The sequence below is a fragment of the Parasteatoda tepidariorum genome, chromosome 2, assembly GCF_982258835.1.
Source record: "Parasteatoda tepidariorum strain Cologne lab strain chromosome 2, Ptep-v5.0, whole genome shotgun sequence".
Classification (NCBI taxonomy): Eukaryota; Metazoa; Arthropoda; class Arachnida; order Araneae; family Theridiidae; genus Parasteatoda; species Parasteatoda tepidariorum.
In genome coordinates, this window is record NC_141756.1 from 4,868,518 (window position 1) to 4,890,349 (window position 21,832).

At 30.0% G+C, this 21,832-nt stretch overlaps 2 protein-coding genes across 2 annotated transcripts in view; one reads left to right on the top strand and one right to left on the bottom strand.

The window, feature by feature from the left end:
* Nucleotides 1-1,059: 1,059 nt before the first annotated feature.
* LOC107439223 (protein ced-11-like) lies at nucleotides 1,060-6,325 on the bottom strand. The gene has a single exon (XM_016051740.4). It carries the CDS (start codon nucleotides 6,321-6,323, stop codon nucleotides 1,926-1,928), a length of 4,398 nt encoding a protein of 1,465 aa, XP_015907226.3. The 5' UTR covers nucleotides 6,324-6,325; the 3' UTR covers nucleotides 1,060-1,925.
* Nucleotides 6,326-9,115: 2,790 nt separating this feature from the next.
* LOC107439228 (tRNA (uracil-5-)-methyltransferase homolog B) overlaps nucleotides 9,116-21,832 on the top strand; it is a 34,618-nt gene continuing 21,901 nt past the window's right edge. The window contains exons 1-4 of the mRNA XM_043044428.3: nucleotides 9,116-9,451; nucleotides 12,356-12,529; nucleotides 15,247-15,301; nucleotides 20,958-21,080. Of these exons, the coding sequence (XP_042900362.2) occupies nucleotides 9,330-9,451; nucleotides 12,356-12,529; nucleotides 15,247-15,301; nucleotides 20,958-21,080 (474 nt within the window). The 5' untranslated portion in view covers nucleotides 9,116-9,329. The remainder of the gene's footprint in view (nucleotides 9,452-12,355; nucleotides 12,530-15,246; nucleotides 15,302-20,957; nucleotides 21,081-21,832) is intronic.

Consider the following 21,832-nt stretch of genomic DNA (forward strand, 5'->3'; position numbering starts at 1 on the left):
AAAAGTGCCCGGTATACGTACTATTCATTGTGTGTTGCATAGAAACAACTTAGTAGCAAAGTATCTGAGTCCAGAGTTACATAAAGCTTTACAGTTTTGTATTAAGTGTATCAATCAAATTAAAGCCCAACCTCTTAAATCAAGATTATTTTCCAAACTTTGTGAGGAGAACGACGTGTTATTTAACCAATTACTTCTGCACACCGAAGTTAGAGGGTTGTCTAGAGGTGTATGCATGCAAAGGCTTGTTGAGTTATTTGACTCCATGACCGATTCTCTGCGAAATAAACCCTGTTCTGAGTGATAAATTCCAAAACAATAAGAGCCATATTTTTTATTTAGCGGACTTATTTGGAAAATTTAATGATATCCAAACAAAGCTGCAAGGAAAAGATGTAACAATTATCGAAGCTCGAACAATACTGTTAGGCTTCCAAGTAAAATTAAATATATTTAGATCTTCATTGCTACGTAAGGACTCTCAGTATTTTTCAAATCTGTGGCAATTAGAAATAAAAGAAGAAGACTTGGAAATGTACACAGGTCATCTTCAGAAATTGACGATTTTAAACTGCGCTTTGTTGATTTGGAAAACATTGGCATTCCTGATTGGATTAATGTGCCATCTTCTGCACAAATTAAAAACGTGGACATCAACCTGCAAGATGAGATTGCTGAATTATTATCGGATCTTGAAGCAAAGACGCTTTTTAAAAATTTAACAATAAGCTAATTTTGGACAAATATAAATATAATGCAAAAATATGTAAAACTTTGCGAAATAGCTCAGCCATTTAGGCTAGCATTTCCAAGTTCCTATATGGTTGAAGCCGGTTTCAGTCACGTAAATTCAATCTTAACTAAGAACAGAAATAAGTTTTGGAGTTTCGAGGGGATTTAAGATTAAAATTGACCAATTTTGAACCCAATATAGTGAACCTTGCAAAAAAACACCAGGCACACCCATCATCTCATTGATTAAAAAGCAATAAATCTGCAGTTACTTTACTTATTATTTCTACTTATTTGTAATTACTTATTATTTAATAAATATTAAGGTATTTAAATTTCAACATTAATATATTTTTCATAAAACTATTGTTGCACAATGTACTATCACTTTAATAAATGTTTAAAATCATAAAATAAATGTACAAACACAACATCTAATAGAATTTTATTTTAGTTAACAGAAAATTACTTTTATGGGGGTCGATGGAGATTTCGAAAAATTATATAGGGGTCGATGATCAAAAAAGTTTGGCGACCCATGATCTAGAGTAAACCACGAAATTTCAAATGCTGAAGAAAAAATAAAAGGAATCAAAATGCAAACATATTACAGGATTACTCAGTGGCGAAGTAATTCTGCACTAATTTGTATGCCTTTTCATATTCTGAACACATTTTTCAAGCATTTGAAATTTCATAGTTTACACTTAATGAATGAAATGATAGTCTCAATGGGGTGCTAACATTGCGCACCGACCGCTTTTACTGCCCATAGTAGCTGATACCATCGTTAAGGTGGATAAGCTTTAAGCCAGCACTGAAGATAGAGCCCTGATTTTTCGCAATGACAGTTCAGTCTCTTAACCACGGTGTTGCCATTGTTACTTTTTTTAGTTAGGTATATTGAATAAAAATCAAATTATATACACAAAAGAAAAAGTCGCATTATCGAAGAATTTTTGGTCAACATACATCGAAATATTTACTAATATCTAAATATTTTTTGAGAGTACATTTATAATTAACTTAAAACTCTAAAATAATTTTCAAAATATCCAATATCTCCAATCAAACACTCTGTGCACAGAGTGTTTGATAGGAGATATATGTCAGATAGGAGATACATTTATGACTTAACTCTGAAAGGGTTTCAATATTTTTATGACAAAGTATCCTTACTTAGAAAGCTGTTCTTATAAAACATCTAAACTAGCCTTCATTTTCTTTGCAACGTGATTCAAGAGATAAGCTTGACCTGGTGGAATTCTATTCAGAATTTCTTCATTCAAAACGACCCATTTAAAATCACTATCAAAATAGTGATCAATTTTGCATAAACCATCATAATGAACATGCCAAACTTCAGCTTCGCACCATGCCTGATCTGTGTTAACAGCTTCGTCTAGATAACCTTTCAAAACTCTTTCAGAAATCATTGCGTCATTTTCTTCAACACCTGCTGCGGACTGAGTTTTACCGTGGATGGAAGAACGTCTATTTTTGGCTTTGGTAACATGAATATCACTCGACAATGATTTAAAAAAATCCAACATGTCTTCTTCCGAAAACCATTCATCAATCGCTTGAAAAATCGTTCGTATAGTGGAATAGGGGTTTTCAGACGTAACAAATCCTCCGGGTAAAAACAAATCATCTTTGGTGGATAAAACAACTTCAAGATATTGATGATAAAACGCTGACTCAACTTCTTGCCAACGAGTGACAATAACGTAGATATGGTGATTGGGTCCCCATCGAGGAAGATAACCACGACCTCGGAGACCTGTTCTTCCCTGGGGATTCATTGGTAAGTCATCGGTATCCAGACTGTACATGAAAGGGTTGCCAAATTTATTTCGAATCCAAGAGAGGCGATTATAACTGATACCTACCGGACTGACGGACGATGTATTCCACTGAAACATGGGCATTTTAAAGTCATCCCCTTCAGCTTCTCTAATTCTCTGTATGTCAATATCAACGTATGGGCGTACATCTGGCGAAAAGTCTTCTTTTGGCATTGTATAAGCAATTGGTTCGTAATGTTGCCAACTGTTGCTCCATTGCACTCGCTTATCTGAAACCGGAAATCGGAATACCTGTGTATTGGGGTATGGACTGATCCTGGAAAATAGCTGTGGTACATTCTCCATTCCTAGTCGTTTTCTAAGAGATACTTGTAATTGACTGTTTCTCAAGACCTTATAAGTGTGTTTTGATCGAATCTGTATGTCCGTCAAGTGCCCTTGCCAATTTCTTATCATAAGTTTCTGCTTGCCAATTTCTTCTTTTAAAAAAATCCATTTTTCTATACGGGACTTCGAAGAATTTTCAACGTGAACGGTTTCTTTCAAATTGCGCGTGTAGTAATCTGAAGTTAGATCCTTCCAATACTGTAAATCTTCTTCTTTCATAGCTCCTGCTCGACATTTTCTACTTTTTGTTCGACAGAGGAAAGAATAAATGCATTTGAAGAATTTAATGCAGTACATGATTGGACTAAAAGGAGCTGGAAAAGCAACGCGATTGGAGAAGTCATAAATCGTTTGATAACGATGATATTTCCAAATTTCAGTACCTACTTCTGCCAATCTCGTTTGCGTATTGCTAAATAACGCCATTAATAATGTCAAAAGAACAATGCGAAGTAAAAGGAAATATTGAAAACTGAAAACATAAGGCCAGATTCCTGGATTCGGGCATTCTGGTAAAAAGTATTTCCCAACCCTGCACTCGTAATCAGGGAGTCCATAAAAACTGAGTCCGTTTGGAGATCTCTTAAGCCTTATACACTTCGGGTGAACTGTTCCAAGTTCAGGTACTGTCATTTTAAATAGGGATAGTGCAGTTCTGTAAAATATTCTTTTAAAAAGCTCGTACGTGAACGGGTAATCCGGATAGATAATTGCGTGTATCACTACACCGTTGCTGAACATGATGAGCGCTGTTACTCTGATAAAACCTAAGAAATCAACAAGTGCCATTCTTTTGATTTGATATAACATAGGTCCTAATTTTGGTGAAAGGGTAAAAGCTCGAAAAATCACTCGATAGAAGAAAAATAATAATGCCAAACATAATATGACTTTTATTACATATGGAGTGATGAAGTTTTTATACATTAGCACTCTATTACTTGTGTAACATAAGAAAAATATTATCATCCATAGAACTTCGATGTACCTTAACTTTAAAGAAGCACTCTCTGGTAAAATTATTATCTGGTATAGTGCATCGATAATAATTACTCCTGTCCATACACTCATCCAGAAATCCAAACGTGGATTCCCACACGAAGGCCACAAAACGGCAATGCTGAATAAAAAAAGATATATAGCGTAAAACACTTGGCATAACCAAAATTTACATATTGGTGAGCTATACAAATTGTAAATACTTTTTAAAAGTGCAGAACCGAGATCCCTTTTTATAAAAGTCTTCGAATCAATTTTCTCAATATTATTTTCAATTTGTTTCAGTTCATTTGATTCAGTTGATGCTGTTTCAACTTCGGGTGGATCAACCCAAAACCACATTGGGAAAACAAATAATGCAGCCAGAATAATTTTTACGCCCTTAGGTACTGTAAAATCTCCATAAGGCAAATCTTTTATGATCAGCCTACCATTTAATTGGTTATCCAAATATAGCTGGCAGCACTCGGTTGCAATAAATTGGCGATTCTTTGCAAAAGCAGCTATTTCCAATAGAGGCTTAAATGACCATAAATCGTCCTTATCACGCAGTAAATTCAAACCACGTTGGGTGCTTTTTTCGTAACAGAGAGCCATTAATTCCGCAGCCATCAAGTTAAACTCCATGACGTCTTTCTTTATTTCATCATTCAGAATAAACTCCGGTATTGAATATTGGGTCTTATTAAGAATTATTGAATAAACAAGAGCCAAATGAATTGGTTGAGCTGAGTATTTCCATATTACTTTAGCGAGACTAATTCGGTATGACAATATACTCCAAATAGCTAATGCAACGAGAGCTTTTTGCTCTGCATGTGTAGATGAGTATTTACTATACATTCCTCTCGCGTTTTGATCTAAAGCCTTAGTGCTGATAATGTCCGGGATGCTTGTTAGCTTTTGTAACAACTTTATTAATTTAGTGTCTATAAAATGTCGGGACATAACTGCTGTCTTTCCGAGTCCAAAAACAGTTTCCCAAATCACTGTTCTGAAATACTCTCGATTCAAAGAAACGGCAAAAAGATTAGTTAATGTTTCACCATCAAGAAATTTATGAACTTTAAAACCTTGGCTTAAGAACATGTCTACAAATTCTTCCCTTCTTGGCGCAATTAAAACTTTGGCAAACATTTCATGATCAGCGTGTAATTTACTAGTTACATCTTTGGAAAACACTTCTGTCCTGGCTGCTTCCGGGCAATTCCAGTCTATAGCCAAAAGCAGATTATCTTTCACATGGTGGAAATCTTTACTTTGAACTTCAAGTTGGCTTTTGAGAGACGCTTTTAAGAGAAAAGTAGTTAAAGATTCACTGCTGGTTTCTAAATCACTAGGTTTCAATATGGTCATAAATTCGCGATCCCCTTGTTTTGAATATCTTATGCAGTCTATCAATTTACTGCAAAGTTTCCTGTCTGAAACTCCTGAATTGTATAAATTAGGAAAATGCCGATTTATTTCTAGAACAACCTGGGGCTTTACAACTGTTTCTAAATACTCAGCTTCGTTTGTGCTCTCTGGGCGGCGAATCACCTGGCTATAAGTAAAAAATAATAAATTTGCCAATCCACATGATCCCTGAATTACCAAAACAGGAAAATTATTTTTCATACACTTTAGAACAAGATCAATTTGTTCTAAATCACCTTGACAAATAATCGCCATTATAGGTATACTTCTGTCATCCTGGACTCCAGTATTTCCTATCCTTTTGTCTTGTCCAAGATATTTAATAAAATTCAAAATAACAAATTCTTCATTTCTCTTACTTTGTTCTTTCTTAGCCTGAACAAATATGTAATAATTCAAATGCTTGTTTAAGTTGCCATTTTCTTTACCGTGATCCTCACTGTCTTCCAATCCAAACTTTTCAACTACATTAACCTTGTTGGTGGCGCACACACCGATCAAAGCACTGTTTGGATAAAAGGAATCTCGTTTCTGCATACTTTTCATCAAGACTTTCCGATGATATGTTTCTTTTTCGTGTTCCTTTCCAAGTTTCCTACCGAATTCCCGGTCAAGGCTGTCCAAACATACCCATGTTTCAGTCGTATGCAGAGCATTTACCAATCCTTCTGTTAGCAAAGACTTGAGCTTTTTTACTTTGTGGTAGTCGGAACAATGGTTTTTGGATCCGGATATGATTAGCAATACAATTTTTGGAAGATGTATTTTCCATTCATGAAGCATTTCCGAAATGACGGTGTCCATTGGAACTGTATGGTGAATAAGCATAAATGGCAGGTGCTTTGCCTTTTCGGTATGCTCTCCATCATAAAGATGACCAAACTTGAAGTTATCTTCTTTTTTACTTTGCTGGAACTTTTCAGGAGTACTTTCCTCAGCACTGGTACTCTTTAACGAGCATTTGCCAAATTCAACATTCATATTTTTTTTACATACATATGTAATTTTTTACTATTCATACATAGGTAATTTTTTACTATTCATTACTATTCACATAATGATACAAACTTTATTCTTATTTTTTAAATCAATAAATTCTTTAGTTTCTTGGCATTATTTAGATAAAATCATTCTCTACTCATGACAACCACGCTAATATAAATCCCTTCAAAAAATTAAGCAACAAAATTGAAATGGTGATAATATCGCAGTGTTAGTCGTGACAAAAAAATATAATCTATAATAAGGTGGCGCTTTTTCATATGCTCAACGAGTGTAGATCACTTGGCGTGGCGCAAATTTTCACTATTCGTAAGTCAGGATTAATCACCAGATTGCTCATTTCACCAGATCTGTGATAGATGCTTATTTTTAAGGCTGACCTAAGTGTAATTTCACTAGCAATGGTATACCTGCAAGTGACGTAGTGTGGATACTTCGATTCTGATTGGCTGTTGAAACGTGTCTTTCGTTTACATTAGCAACTGTTCTTTCAATTCCGTTTCAAGTAAGCCTAGCCCGTCAAGTATCAATTCTCTTATGTGACACATTTTATATTCCTTGACAAAGATTTCTATTATTTCACTATATGTTTCTTACCTAACACAAAAACAGGCACGAAGCCACGTAGGATAAACAAGCTAATTATGCACTGAAGTTGCCAATTACACAAACAAAAATATATCACGGTAACTATAAAATACATAAACAAATAACAAATCAAAGTTAAATAAAGGACGTAGACGAAAAAAAATTATGTTTCAGCAAATTCCATGTGTAATACGGAGCTGTATTTAGTTAACATCACGTTAATTAACCCTACGAGAAGAAACTTAGCTCAACTTTAACACGCCATTTTGCTTATAAACGAGCAACTGGCTCTGACGTCATAGATCACATGTGTGGGTATCTGTGTTTTTCTTCTCGACGTGCAAGTACCCAATTCTTTACGGTACTTATACCCTTTGAGGAGCCATCAAAACCTATTACCAAGTAGTAACCACTTTAAATACCTACATTATTATATCTGTTACCTATTAAAATACACTGATCACCACTATACTAATAGTACCTAGGGGCCGGGATAGCCTGGTTGGTAGGGCACTAGGCCCATGTCCAAGAGGTTGTGATTTCCATCCCCGCCGGCCGAAGACTTCCCGTGTAGTAAGTGGTGACTGATGCACGTTAAATCTGTCGACTCCGAAAGTCCTCCATGTTCCCATAACAAATCATACCTCTGGGGGTACTGATCCAGGAGTTTCCTTGTCTTCTAGATTGGTTCAAAATTTACAAGGCTACGAAGTTGAACATCAGTAGTCGTAAACCCAAAATTGGTTCGGCTGTTCAACGACGGTTATAAAATAAAATATACTAATAGTACCTAATACAAACATTAATTCTATAGTCTTTGTATACATTCTTAAAATAAACATTCTTCATTGTTTACCCTTCGTTTATCTATGTTTAATGAAGTTTTCAGTTCCATATAGATTCTTAACTTAAAAGTTTCTAATCTATATGAAAATCATGACTGAAACTAATCTTCTTCCTTCTTCTACTTTTCTATGAAATAAATGGTCACTTTTTAAAACAAAAAGTGCGAAAAAATTCACTAAAACAGCACTTGATATTTCTTTTTTAAAGAAGAAATCATGTTAAGTTTACGAATAAAAATGGTCCTTTCAGCTTTCTAAATTTCAAGCTGCAATTCTGTGGGCTGCAGAATGGCCCGCGGAGTATTTCTTGAAAAGTTGAGCGGTTAATTGTTCTGAAACTAATTACTCAAAGCTATTTTTTTTATTTCACTGTACTATTTGTACATTTTTAAGCATACTTTCATATCTTCACCTTAGTTTTACTCCAGAAATAAAATGTTTTGTGAACTTGAACACCAAAAATGCGGCTTTGTCTCAAACTTTGGCTTTATGCGGCTTCGGCTTCATATAAAGACATAAAAATATAACTTTCCATTGTTCATCTCAATCTTCTAAAACATACTACATTGCGTGGTATGAATGAATAATATATAAAGATCAAATGACTGATAAAAAAGGGTCAAGCTAGCTTTATGTTTTTACATACCATAGGTATGTGGGTCAGTTTTACAATTAAAACTGAGCAGTGAAAAGGTGTGCTTTATCACTAAAAAGCTCCATTCTTAAAGTGCGGGTTGTTGTTGTTCATTTACGTCGCACTAGACCTGCACAATGGGCTATTGGCGACGGTCTGGGAAACATCCCTGAGGATGATCCGAAGACTTTTATCACAACTTTGATCCTCTGTAGAGGGGATGGCACCCGCGCTTCGGTAGCCCGACGACCTGCGCGCGAAGTCGAGCACTTTACTGCAGAACAGTTTACCGAGAACCAATACCGCACACCCTCGGTCCCTACGCAGATTAATCCAGGTGGTCCACCCACCCGCTCACTGTACGCAGCCAGTGATGCTTGACTTCGGTGATCTGCTGGGAACCGTAACTATTACAAATCGTCTTACTTTTAAGGTTATATAATTTCCAAAAAAATAAATAAATAAATATTGGGGAGAAATAATTTTTTAGAGAATTTGTGTTACTTGGGAAGAGATTTACTTAAAAAAAATTCTAGACCCTAGTTCTCCCTAGTCTTCCTCCCCGAAAAAAAAAATTATTACGACCTTGACCGATGGAAAGAACTTTTCTCCCTTTTCAGTGCCTCTTTAGTACCTGAAGGTCATATTGTCTTCAGGTTTTAATAAAATAAAATAAAAAATATATAAAATTGTCACGCTTCCCTACATTGTGACAGAAGAAAGCGGTGGTGATCGATGATCGGCCTAAGAGATCAGTGTTTTACAGCTAAAATAGGCAGCCGGAAACGTTTCTTTTTACAACAGGACTGTAAATATTTACATTTCAAATAGAAACGAATTCAGGAAATCGCTGTTTAACTTCTTTACATTTCAAATAAATGCTAGAAAGTTAGTTTATATGAATCAGATTTAGCTAAAATGGAAGTCGCTTTTAGAAATTTTTATTTATGCAGAACGCATATTAGATTAAGAAATTTGGAACTTAGTGGTTTGTCTCTACAAAAAAATTATGTACGTCAGTTACGTGGTTCTAGATCGGGGTAGGTATAATTTATATTCTTTCTTTTGGTAAATTTCAATTTGCATTTGTAACTGTTATAAATTAATTGAAATAAAATATTCTGATATTGTTTATAGAGTTCAACTCACTATGTATCTCAAACTACTCTCTGAAATTGTTTTTCAAAGTACTACTCTAAGAGTGCACGACTTGTACCCCTTGTATGATCAACGTCCGGCCCATACCTTCCAATGAACAATTAATTGAAAAAACTTAATAAGGAGTATATTACTTATCAGGGGTCTGTCTAGGCCTTTTTTAGAGACATTATTTTGTGACAATTTAGACATAATTTGTGAAAATTAAAAATATTAAAAAATCAACACAAAATATGGTAAAGTAAGAAAATATTTTCAAAAATTGTCACTACAAATAAAAATCATTCTAGACTGGTAAATTTCTATATATTCTCCATATATTGTAAAATTTTTGGCTAAAAATTGTATCCAAATTTCAAAATCCATAAAAATCATTGTTCATGGTTAAATTTCAACTTGACTTTAATAAAAACATACATTTAACAGTACTAGTACTAAAAGTTTTTTTTAATTATGAGAGCATTTTCAACTCGGTCATACAGAAAAAAAAATGCTTGTTATAAAATAAAGGTCTGTTAGAATAAATTTACAATAGTGTTTAAGATAATGTTTGAATTTCGACTTCCTCTAAAGTTTATAGAAGGAGAGCCTTGTCCTTTCATTATAAGAAACTCACCGAAAAAAAAAAAGCTTACTTTGATATAGTGTAAGTGCATATGGTGTTACCACATTGCACTATATGACCAAACACGTGCTACCTTTTCGTAGAAGACAGCTGGTAGAAAAGTTCCTCTTTTCCATATATTGCAATGAGAACAGGGTTTGGATGAGAACTTGCTTTTTTATTTGGGAAACTACCGTTTTTCCTAAATTTATATTTGTGAAGATACCGCCAAACGGTATTAAATTTACCCTGGACAGACCCCTGCTTATTCATACTTATTCATACTAATTTCAATGAATTTTTTAAAAAAAATTAAAAATCCAACGTATTACGAGTAAGTAGAGGTGTCAAAAATAAACCTTTTGAAATTTAGATTTTTTTTTATAAAAAATATCTTTAAATTTCTTCATGTTCAAAGTAAATGTAGTGTTATGTTTTATTCTAAAACTGAAGATAATACAGTAGTTTTTAATGTGATCAATTTGGGACACAATGATTTTGAGAACATTAACTGTTTAAAGTTCGGAATCAGGGACCCCTGGGTTTGGCGACAAATTTCAATTGCTAAAACTCAGTTTCTGGTTACCATGATATTCTTTTCTTGCTGTCTCTGCTTTTCCTAGCTTATTTTCATATGTTATGTATATATGTAACCGTGTCATACTTTTCACAAAATTGTATAAATATGCCAGTTTAAACTACATACAGTGAGTTTGAAAATAAAATGTGAAAAACTCACTTTATATTTATGTAATTTAAAAATCCTTTAAAATATAAAAGTTATACATAGTTAAAACAAATAATTAATTATCTCTTTTTGGTTTTTATTCTTGAAAAAGTATTGTATGTTCCTGTAGTGCTGTGAAAAAACAAAGTGGTTTTGTTGGTATTGTACAAATTATTTGATGAATGATGTCAGTCTGGTCATTGTAACCAATTTTCCACTGCTGGCTGGTTGGTACTTTTTACTCAATTTGAATTATGTTGAAACCAATACATTGCATTTCCTCCAATACTGGAAACCAACCATTTTTTGCCACAAAATCATTCTTGCTCAGCTTAGCCGCTAAATTTTATAATTTTTGTTGCATAAGCGAACTGAAAGATTACATTCTGCAGCATTTTTGAACCCTAGTCATAGAGCTTTTTAAATTTGCTCACCTTTACTAGTTCCATTTCATTTGTACTATATGTCTGCATTTTGTTTTGCTCTTCTATAAAATCATCATGATTATTAAAACTTTCTTAAGTTGAGGCTGAAAGCTGTTTAACTGTGCTACCGCATTAGAGTTGACTCAATTATCATTATTAATCAATAGTCTACTGTATATATATATATATTATACAATGCAACCTGAGTAAGTTGACCTATTCTGATAATACTTAGACTGGTGGTAAATTTTTTTTAATAATTTCTTAAATCATGATATTCTTAAATTTATTTTATTCTCAAATATATATTAATTTGTTACTAATCAAGACAAATATAAATAAATCTTTTTAACATCATTTTATGATTTAGAACAGAAACTTCCTATTTTTTTTAGGAATGATAGATAGAATAGAAGATTGAACTACAATTTGTTGTATTTATTTAATATTAAATTGGTTAGTTTAAGGAAATAATTTTGCATATTTTGTTAGTGATGCATCCAGTTATTTACTATGAATACATTCCTTAAATATTAATAGGCAAGAACATTCATGCAATTAGGAAAATCTTCAATTTGTTTATTTTAAAATGTTTATATTTATTGTTGCACTTATAAATATATTTGTTACAAAAGCTTTTAATATTTTCTTATAGGATTAGCTTACTAAGAGGTTTTTCTTCTTCATTTTTTTTTAAAATATTATTTTATCAATCAAAAAATTAATTATTTGATTTTTAACTATATGTAGTGTGATTCTCTGTGAGTAAAGCTTTTATGTAATATCTTCACTTTTTCTAATAGAAATATTTTCAGACAGTTGTTCAATTAAATATTCATACTTTATCTACTCATTAAATGTTATAAAATGCAAAATTTGGATCAGAACTATTTTACCATAGTCTTAATTGTGTGTTGCAATTTGAAACATATACGTCTTTTCATTTCTTTTTTTAATTTAGTTTCTTATGTATGTGTTTCTTTTTTAAAATAGTTGTTACATATATTTGTGTTTTAAAATTGAATTATAGGAAAAATGGTAAAGGAGATGATGTTTTTCAAAGCATTCTGAAAAATTTAAAAGGACATTTCAATAAACCTGCAGTAATCACAACTGATCAAGTAATCATTAGTGATGATCCCTCAAATGACTCTTCCAAAGTACCGGAGAAAACAAAAGCTTCTGTTGATGACGTATATAAAAAGTATAAATTTTAGTTATTCAGTCCTTTTTCTTTTTTGTTATTGTTACTAATCTAAATTGAGCAATTGATCAGGTTCACTTCTCTGAAGTGTAAGAGTTTAAAATATTTTTGTTACCATTTTCTGAATAATTTTTGAACTGATTGCAATGGAAAAAAATCTAAATTAATGAAGTTTTTTTTAAAATTAAAATATTAGTTTTTTTTGTTACTTGAGTATTAGAATAGTTCACCATAGTGGATTTTTTCGCAGACATTTTTGCATCAGGCCGATGGTAGTCGCCAAAGTGCTGATGTCTTGTTCTTGTACTTGCTACAAAATTAATATATAATATATGTTATGGTTAAAGTAATAAATCCGGTTATTGTTAATACCAACCCGACAATATTAATAATAACTGCTTCTTTTAGTCAAAGTGAGAAATATCTCAAATTATTCACTTTTACCGGTTATTATTAATAATTACCAATGTAGTTTGGTCAATGTGATTAAACAGTTTTAGCATTAGGACTTGGGTGTGCCTCTTTGAACATGTCTTACGATTTAAGTGATAAATCCGGCTATTATTAATACTAACCAGTCAAAATTAATAATGACTGCTTCTTTTGGTCAAAGTGAGAAATATCGCGAATAATTATCTTTAACCGGTTATTAATTATAAAAAACAATGAGGTTTGGTCACTATGATGAATTGGTTTAACCACCCAAAATTAATAATAACTGCTCCTTTTAGTCAAAGTGAGAAATAATAATCTAAATAAAAATATATAGATTTTTAAAAACCACGTTTTTGTAGTGGAGAATAATAATTAAAAAAATTTAAAAACGAAAAACGTGTGGCAGAACAGTAATGTTATATTAGTGTTTGTATGTGTGCTCATGAGAATATGTGTATGTATATCTGTAATTGCAATTGTATCTGAATGTGGAGGCGGAGTATGTTTGTGTATATGCATATGTATGTGGATGTATATGGGACTGTGCATGTGTATGAGTAAGAAAATGTGTATATGTATGTGTATATGTACTGTTATGTATTTCATGCGCCCCACGTTTTTCGTTTTTCAATTTTTTTTAAATTATTATTCTTCACAACAAAAAACGTGGTTTTTAAAAATCTATATATTTTTATTTAGATTATTTTTCTTAGTCAAGAGTAGTCAAGACTACTACAAGACCACTATTAAAATAATAGAACTTTCATTTTAAATTAGGGATACAAAAATCTTTATAGAAAAACAATACCCTTACGACTTTCATTAGTTTTATGCTGATGACAACCAAAACAATCTGGAAATGAATGAGGAAAAACTGGATCCTACCACGTGATTTTTCAGCCAATAAAAATACTCCGACAGTAAGAATCTTTTCACCTGACACGTAATACTAATTTGAAATAATGGAATCGACAACAAAAGACAACCTCGAAAATAATTATTTTTTAAATTTTAGTTTTATTTTACTTTGTATGTCTTTTTCCTCTTCATTTTCATACATTGTCATCCAATTCTGAACTATGTGCCAAATTTGAAGTTTGTAGTTAGTCGGGAAGTTAGTTTAACATCGATTACAAAATTCCACCCGGACAGACATATACGAAGGCAAGTTTATATAAACGTGGTAAAAATGTGAATGAATGACATTGATCTAACTTCATCAGCTATTATTAATAATAATTGGTTAATGTGATAAATTCGCTTAAATTATTCACTTTAAACAGCTTATTTGGTTATTATTAATATTGACAGGTTAGTATTATTGATAACCGACTATACACATTGACCAAATTTCTAAGGAGACTTTTGCGACGGACCCTTTGCTTGCCCTGGATTTTTTGAGAGTATATGGACGCATTGATAATGTCTAGCTGCCGTTAGACAGTGAGGGGGTTAGTCATACACACGCACATTTACCATAACATATGCACACAAACATTTGCATGTACAAATATAGTAATTTGCTTGGAGGTGGTTTCAAATTTCAGTTTGCGCCTTTCTTTGATGTTGCATTTTTAATTACTTATGTGTCACTGCTGGTTTTGGCAATGATTTGTTTAAAATTTTTGTCTGGTATCTAGCTGAAAAATACTATATGTTTTTATTAAGGTATGTATTAAAATATCATAGATTTTGTTAACTAATGCTTAAAATAATTCTATTTAAAAAAAAATTTGTTTCTCAAATAAAGTTCTTAAAGAAAAACAGTATGATGTTGAGCTAACTTTTTGTTTACTTTTATTATTATTATTTTTTTTTCATATAGAGTTGAAAAAATAGTGTTGCATTGATCTTTTAAAATTTTAATTCAAAAAGCTAAGTATTTAAGCAAACTTTTTAATTCTCAAAAGATCTTCAGAACAAACATAATTCTTATGTTTTTTTTTATCATTATTATTAGTTAACTTTGTAAACCCTAAATTTTAGAGAAAAATTTTGGGGAATTTACTACTAAATCTGTAATAAAATCAAACATCTACTAATCTGGGTAGGCAAAAAGTCATGTTTGAAATTTTGTCTGGTATTTATTTTTCTTTTTTGTGATATTTTTACCTAAAAATTTATAATTTACAAAAGTAAAAAAAATTACTTATTTCTTTTTTAATCTTTCATTTGATTTTTAAATCAAGTTGTTATAAATTAAAATTTTTATAAAATTTGAGAAATTACTAACAATGAAATTACTGTTACCATTTATAACTGATAATATATTTTTTTTACAGACTTCAAGAAAAAATAACTCCTTTCAAAGATGTACGATATACTTATCAATTAGAGGTTAGTATTTTTATGTACTCTTTAATTATTTTTTACTACATAAATAAATTTTTAGCATTTATTTATTTTAAAGTTTAGTTAGATAATATTTAAAAATTATACTAAGTTTTAAGACGATTATTGTAACCTATTTTCTGCTTTCATATGGAAAAAAAAATATTTTTAAAAATTAAGTGGCAACAAGATATTATAGCATCAAAATATTTAAATTTATTATGTGATATATGATGACAAATGTTTAAAATATGATGTATTAAAGTTTACTGTTCGTTTACAGGTTTAAAAAAAATTAAAATTCAACAGTTTAATCTTATCATATTTTTGAAAACATCACATAATGAATTAACAAAAATAAATTTTATCATATGTTGTAATTTAAATATTGGCTGCTACTAACTTACAACAATTTAACAGGTCCTATGAACTAATTAATTTTATGTAGCAACTAGTAAAGCTTATTTTGTTGATAAAGAACGATTGTACACAGTTTGTATAATAAAAAAAATATCACCTGAAATTACTTTTGTTCTAATGAACAGATTTTCAGAAACTAATTGCCAATATTTATTTTCAAAGGAGTGATCTTAATTATGCTAATTGATTCGTACTAACCATAAATTAAGTAATGAATCAGGCACAAAAATGTACTTTCTCTGACTGAACAAAACCTTTTTTGTCAGATTAGAATGTTTGACTCTCAAATTCTGTGAGTATGTTCTCAATAGTTTTGTAGTTTGGAGTACTTAAAAACTTTTTATTTTCACTTTTTGTATAATTTCCTCATATTTCAAAAAAAAAAAAAAATGTAAGTGAATCGAAACATTTTTTGCACAAAATTATGAAATTCATTTATCTAACGATTAAATGCAAAAAATAATTTTTTATAATTATTCATAATTTTTTATATTATTTAATAATAATTGAAAAAAAAAAACATTTTGATCTGAAAGTTGTATTTGTACATCTTTTAAGAAGAATAAATATAAAAGTTTAACCTTTTGGCTACGGCAACAAAGATGAAAAAATTCTCCTCTTACTATGGCGCTTTCTTACCGAAATTCATCCCCCACTTAGTCAGTGGGAGGTAACTACTTTAACTGGTTATGAATAGGAAATATTTTGTTGCAATTTGTACCTCACGTTTCCTGGAGGGAGAAGAAGCAGGGTTGTAGACCAGTAGTTATTTTTGGCATAGTTATACATATTTTGGCTTACTTCTTTTTCTAATGCAGACATAATTTAACATAATTATTTAAAAGTTTTTTTTAAATATATTAACAATTTCTCGAAAAAACAAGCAAATTTTTTTTATAAATTATTCAAAATTTTTATTATTTAAAAACAGGGTTTTTATTAGTGATCTTGATTCTTGAATGATTATAAATAAACTTCTACAAAAGAAACATTTATAGATAATTTTTTTCTAAGTATATTAACAATTTCGCTAAAAAAGAAGCAAACGTTATACAAATTATTCAAACTTTTTATTTTTTTGAAACGTGTATTTTGAAGTTTTTGATTTTTGAAGGATTATAAATAGACCGCTACAAAAAAAAAAAAAAAAAAAAAAAAAAACTTTGATAAATTGAGCCTTGTTTGAGGTTTTATTCTTGTGTTAAAGTTATAAACAAATTTATCCTATTAGATATTGTTAAAAAAAGAAGCTTTTAAAACTGTTTAAAATGAGATGTGAATAAAACAGTTAACGTCAATTTTTTTTTAATATATTTTGAAAGTTTATTTCATTTATCGGTTTAAAAAGTTATACCAAATGCAAATTTTTTTATTCAAATTTTGTTTAACTATTTTACTTGTTTATGTCCGTCCTTTACGATCGCATAAAGTACACTCTTATAAAATTGAAAACAAATATCATAAGAGATAAAAAATTATATTTAAATCATTATTATTTTTGTTACATATAATTAATTTTAAAGTATTGTTTCTTGGACAAAATTGAATAAGTTTAATGTGAATTATTTAAGTCCTTTTAATAAACAGTATGTTTCTGCAATAATATTTTGTATGTAGAACTTAACATTCATTCATATAACTTCATTATTTTTCATTCTTGCTCTTAATTATTAAAATATTCAGTTTTTTCCTTTTTTCAATAAAAAATACTGGTGACAAGAACAAAGCTATGTAGCTAATACCTATGAGATTACGTGCATATGACAGTTTCTGTGTATATAATTCTAATCAATTTTGTCTCTATTATTTTTCTAATAGAAAATGAACTTGTCATTTTTCGTAACAAAAATTCACGCCTATTTGTCTAAAAATTTTATGTCTCATTAAAAAATAATAAAATAAATTTAAAAAATAAAAGAAATTCGAAGCAAAATTCTCGATCATTTTATATCTTTAAAATTTCAATAACGGTACGTATTGTATGCTAAATGTTTCATTGAATCCAATATTACATGGCTAAGATTTGATAATGTTTATTCATATATTTGATAATTTGTTTAAAATATAATCGGAAGTCTTACTTATTTTTATTTCTGTTAAAAGCTGAAAAGTTCAGTTCAAAAGAAAGTATCTGTTGATCTGAAATCTTTTACAACTAATACATTAAAAATAAAAAGTTTCAAGCCATCTATCAGACACATCCGTACAAGCTCGATTGACATACTGAATGCAAAACATGCATTTACTTTGGTAATTGTGTGGTCCTTTCCTCAGGTGTTGGGAATTAGCTATTGTTAAAAATTTTAAGAATGACAGACCCCGAAATATATTATCAAGATTTCTAAAGATAAACAACGAGGCAGGTATTGCTATTTTGCCTGTGGAAGAGTCAACACTGAAAGGTTGAAATGGTTTCGATATCCTGTCTTTTTTCTAAATAAGGGAAACAATTTATTTTGTGAGAAGTAAATGACATTGTGGCAAGCTGTGAAGGTATGGATAGAAATGTTTCGTGGAAACTTAGAAAGAAAAGCATGTTTCTCAGAGAATAGAGTGGGGGGGGAGCAGTATGTAGTTCAATAGTTTATCATATGGGTGGCATTTTGAGAAATAAAGATTATTTCATTGAGAGTAAACTTGTTGTTCAAGGTCAAATATTAAAGACAATCCTATAGATGTTCACAATATAACTTTTCTGCCTTTCTAACACATGACAACTATCAAGAATAGGCACAGTTTGAATGATTTTATCTTTAGACTGCAATCCTTTTTATTGAGCCGCTTTTTTTTTATCTACAACAGCAACTCTATTCCCTTTTCAACCATTATCATTTAAAAGGTGGTCTTGTGTAGTAAAAATCTATATAGAACTCAACCTTCCATTCATATGTCAATTTCTCAGACCTCCAAAGTATCGTCTGGTGCGTAATCGTTTTTATTTTGAAACACGAAAACACGAAGGATTCTGCATAATTTTAAAATGCATCATACCTGACAAAATTTGAGAATTGTTAATTTTTAAAAAGAGAGTTCAAGCATTTCAAGTATTCATTGATCTTTAGTTATTTATAACTATATCTGTTCCCCTTCAATACACCATTAAGAACTTATACTTGTTCTTTCACGCTTTTATATTAGGAATTCCTTTAATTTTCTGAAGTTCAAACTCATAATCATATTTATGTTTGAGTTTATATATAGCTTTTTAAAATGAATTCGAATAGCTTTATCTTGAGTCATTTCTCTGCCTAAAAATGGATAAGTGGTAGAAAAAGAAATGAATCAAGTTTCCTCCTGGCAGTATATACTAAAAAGGGATAATAATAATAATAGGATTTTAAATTCTTCTATTAATTATTTTTTAAACAAGTTCAAAAACAATCTGTATCTGAAAAAGAGAGTTAGATTCAGTTTTGGACGCCACATTCTTAATTTTCTTAAATAATAATTTTTTCAAAAATAGTTCTCTTCCTTTTAGATAAAAAAAAAACGCAATTTAGTTTACTATAAGAAATTTGTGTGTTTTTTTTCTGCCTTCTTTTTTTTGAAATGAAAAGCTAAATACATTTTTAATTTTAAATTATTTGGATCTTAAAAGAAGCTCATTTTAACTATAAAAACTTAATTAGTCTACCTTTTTAATTTTTTTAAAAAAAATTTTTAGCTGAGAAATTAAATATTTTTGTAGGAAATTTTGAATAAAATATTTAGTATGGAAAATAAAATTTTTTCACTAAAAAATAATTGAAAATTTCATAAAGTTCTAAGCACAAATGGGGAATACTAATATAAAGAAAAGATTCCGAATCGAAAATAAAACAAAATAATAAAAAGTAAAATAATAAATAATTTTATGAAATAGATCTCAAATGAAAATAAGTAATGGTAGCACAGCTATCATAAAGATAGCGCAGCTTCATAAGACAATGAAATGTTTATAAGCACTCAAAATTCGCCAAATAATAGAAATAAACATAAATATCTTTCAGCCAAGTCAAAGAAGACTGTGATGTACTCATAGCTCCTTTTCCAACAAAAGGGCCTTTTAAAAGAGGAGTGCGATGAAATGACAGGTTAATGGGTGGTCAAGCAAGTTCAGGGGAAGGAAACAGCCGGCACAACTGCTGTGCCTTCGCCGTTGTTAGGGCAAGTTTTTTGAGCGGCACATATGCTGTGCCCGCCGATGGCAAAGGGTTAAGTGACATATAAAAGTTTTGTCCAATAGTTTCTGATTTATCAAATCTTAAAAAGGTCGTATATTGAAAATTTGATTTCTCAAAAACTATTCAGCTTATTTCATTCAAGTTTTCTAGTTTGCCATTTAAAAATACTTTATTTAAAATAATGTAAAAATTTGCATACTTTGCTTTTCAAATTTTTTTGATTATTATTAAATAAAATATTAACAAAGAATTATATATTATTTCTTCTTATATTATGCAAAAAGAATAAATAATTAACTATCCTAACCTATATTTTGAGGTTAAAAATTGTAACCTGTTCTTAAAAGGGTGTGTTCATGGATAGAAAGTATGAAAAAATATCTGTATTAAATTATTAGCATATTTAAGGTTAGGCTTTCAGACCATTAAGATTGAATTCTAGTCCATGAAGATTGAGTGTGATTAGATCAGAAGTTGTTCCTTTTTTCTGTGTATGCTGTATAATCTCAGTCAGGTCTGACTAAATGAAATGTCACCATAGACCATTTTAAAATGGGATTTTATGACAAAAAATTGCAGTATAATGGGTTTTCTGTAATGACTGTCCTTAATATGTATTTTTAGAATGCTTATCTAAAATGGAGAACTGTTTTAATATAAAACAAAACATATTAATACAATAGTGTGAGAAGCACCAAAAAATTTATATGGAAATAGAACTTATTAAGCATAAAATTAAAAAAAAAATATTTTTATTTTACATAGATCAATTGGAAAATTGGAAGTTTTTATTTTTCTAAATGTGTTTTTGCAGTGTTTTAATGTTTAAGCAACAAGAATTTCTCGAAATTATCAATAAAAAAATTTATTGAACTTAAAGTAATAAATTGACCGAAGTTTATGTTCAAATGATGAAGTCAGTATTTTTGCAAATTATTTGAAATGACTCTGATCTATCAAAAAATTATTTATAGACATCCGAGTAATAGAATTTTGACTGTGCATATTATTTAAATTCTTTTAAGCAAATTAAAACTTAAATGAATAGTTATCATTTTAATGATTTGTTCAATTTATAGAAAAAATATAAAATGTCGATTGGAGTACTCAGGTACCTTGGAGAGAAACTACAAGCTTTAAAAGTTCCCATTGCTTTAGGACAGGATAATTTACCATGTCCTGTAGATTTAACTGTACAATCTGTAAGTATAACTTTGGTTCAATTATTTCTATTATTTATTTATTTTTGCACTTTTAGGCATGAGTGTTTTTCACTAAACTATGATTCTCTTTTTCTCTCAACCCCTTTTCTTTATAAAAGTTTTTTTTTTAAGAAACCATGAAGCTTTGCCCACCAACCCTCAAATAAAATAGTGATTAATTGAATTTTTTTAGCTGTCCTTTTTTATTTTGTTGCCGAATGTGGAATGACAGCAATTAATTTTTTAACACAAAGTTTAACAAACATTAATTTTCCACATTTTACATGTTTATTTTATAATTATATCAGCCAAATTAAGTCTTGCATGTGTACTAAATGACTTTGTCTTTGTTACTCAACCACATAAACTTGTATTATAATCTTTAAAAAAATTTTTTTTAACTGCCTCAGTAATCATTTTCTCCTTTCATACTTATAAACTGGACTTATTAAACTGAGTTATACCAGGAGAATACTACCTTAAGGATTAAAATATCAATAAAATACTAAATTGATAGATGTAGTTTGGTAATGCTAAATGGATAAAAGTAATACCCATATTCCCTTTTGCTGTATGTCTATTAATATCTAATTTTTTTTCAATCCTTTCCTTTTTAAAATTTGCAAAAATATCTTCCTGTTTTGTTTTCAAAAACCCTTTTTTTCCTGTTTAAGAGGTTTTTTAATGCATTGTAGCAGATTTTTTAATAAAAAATATGTCTTATATATTTAAAATTTTTAATGATTTAAAAT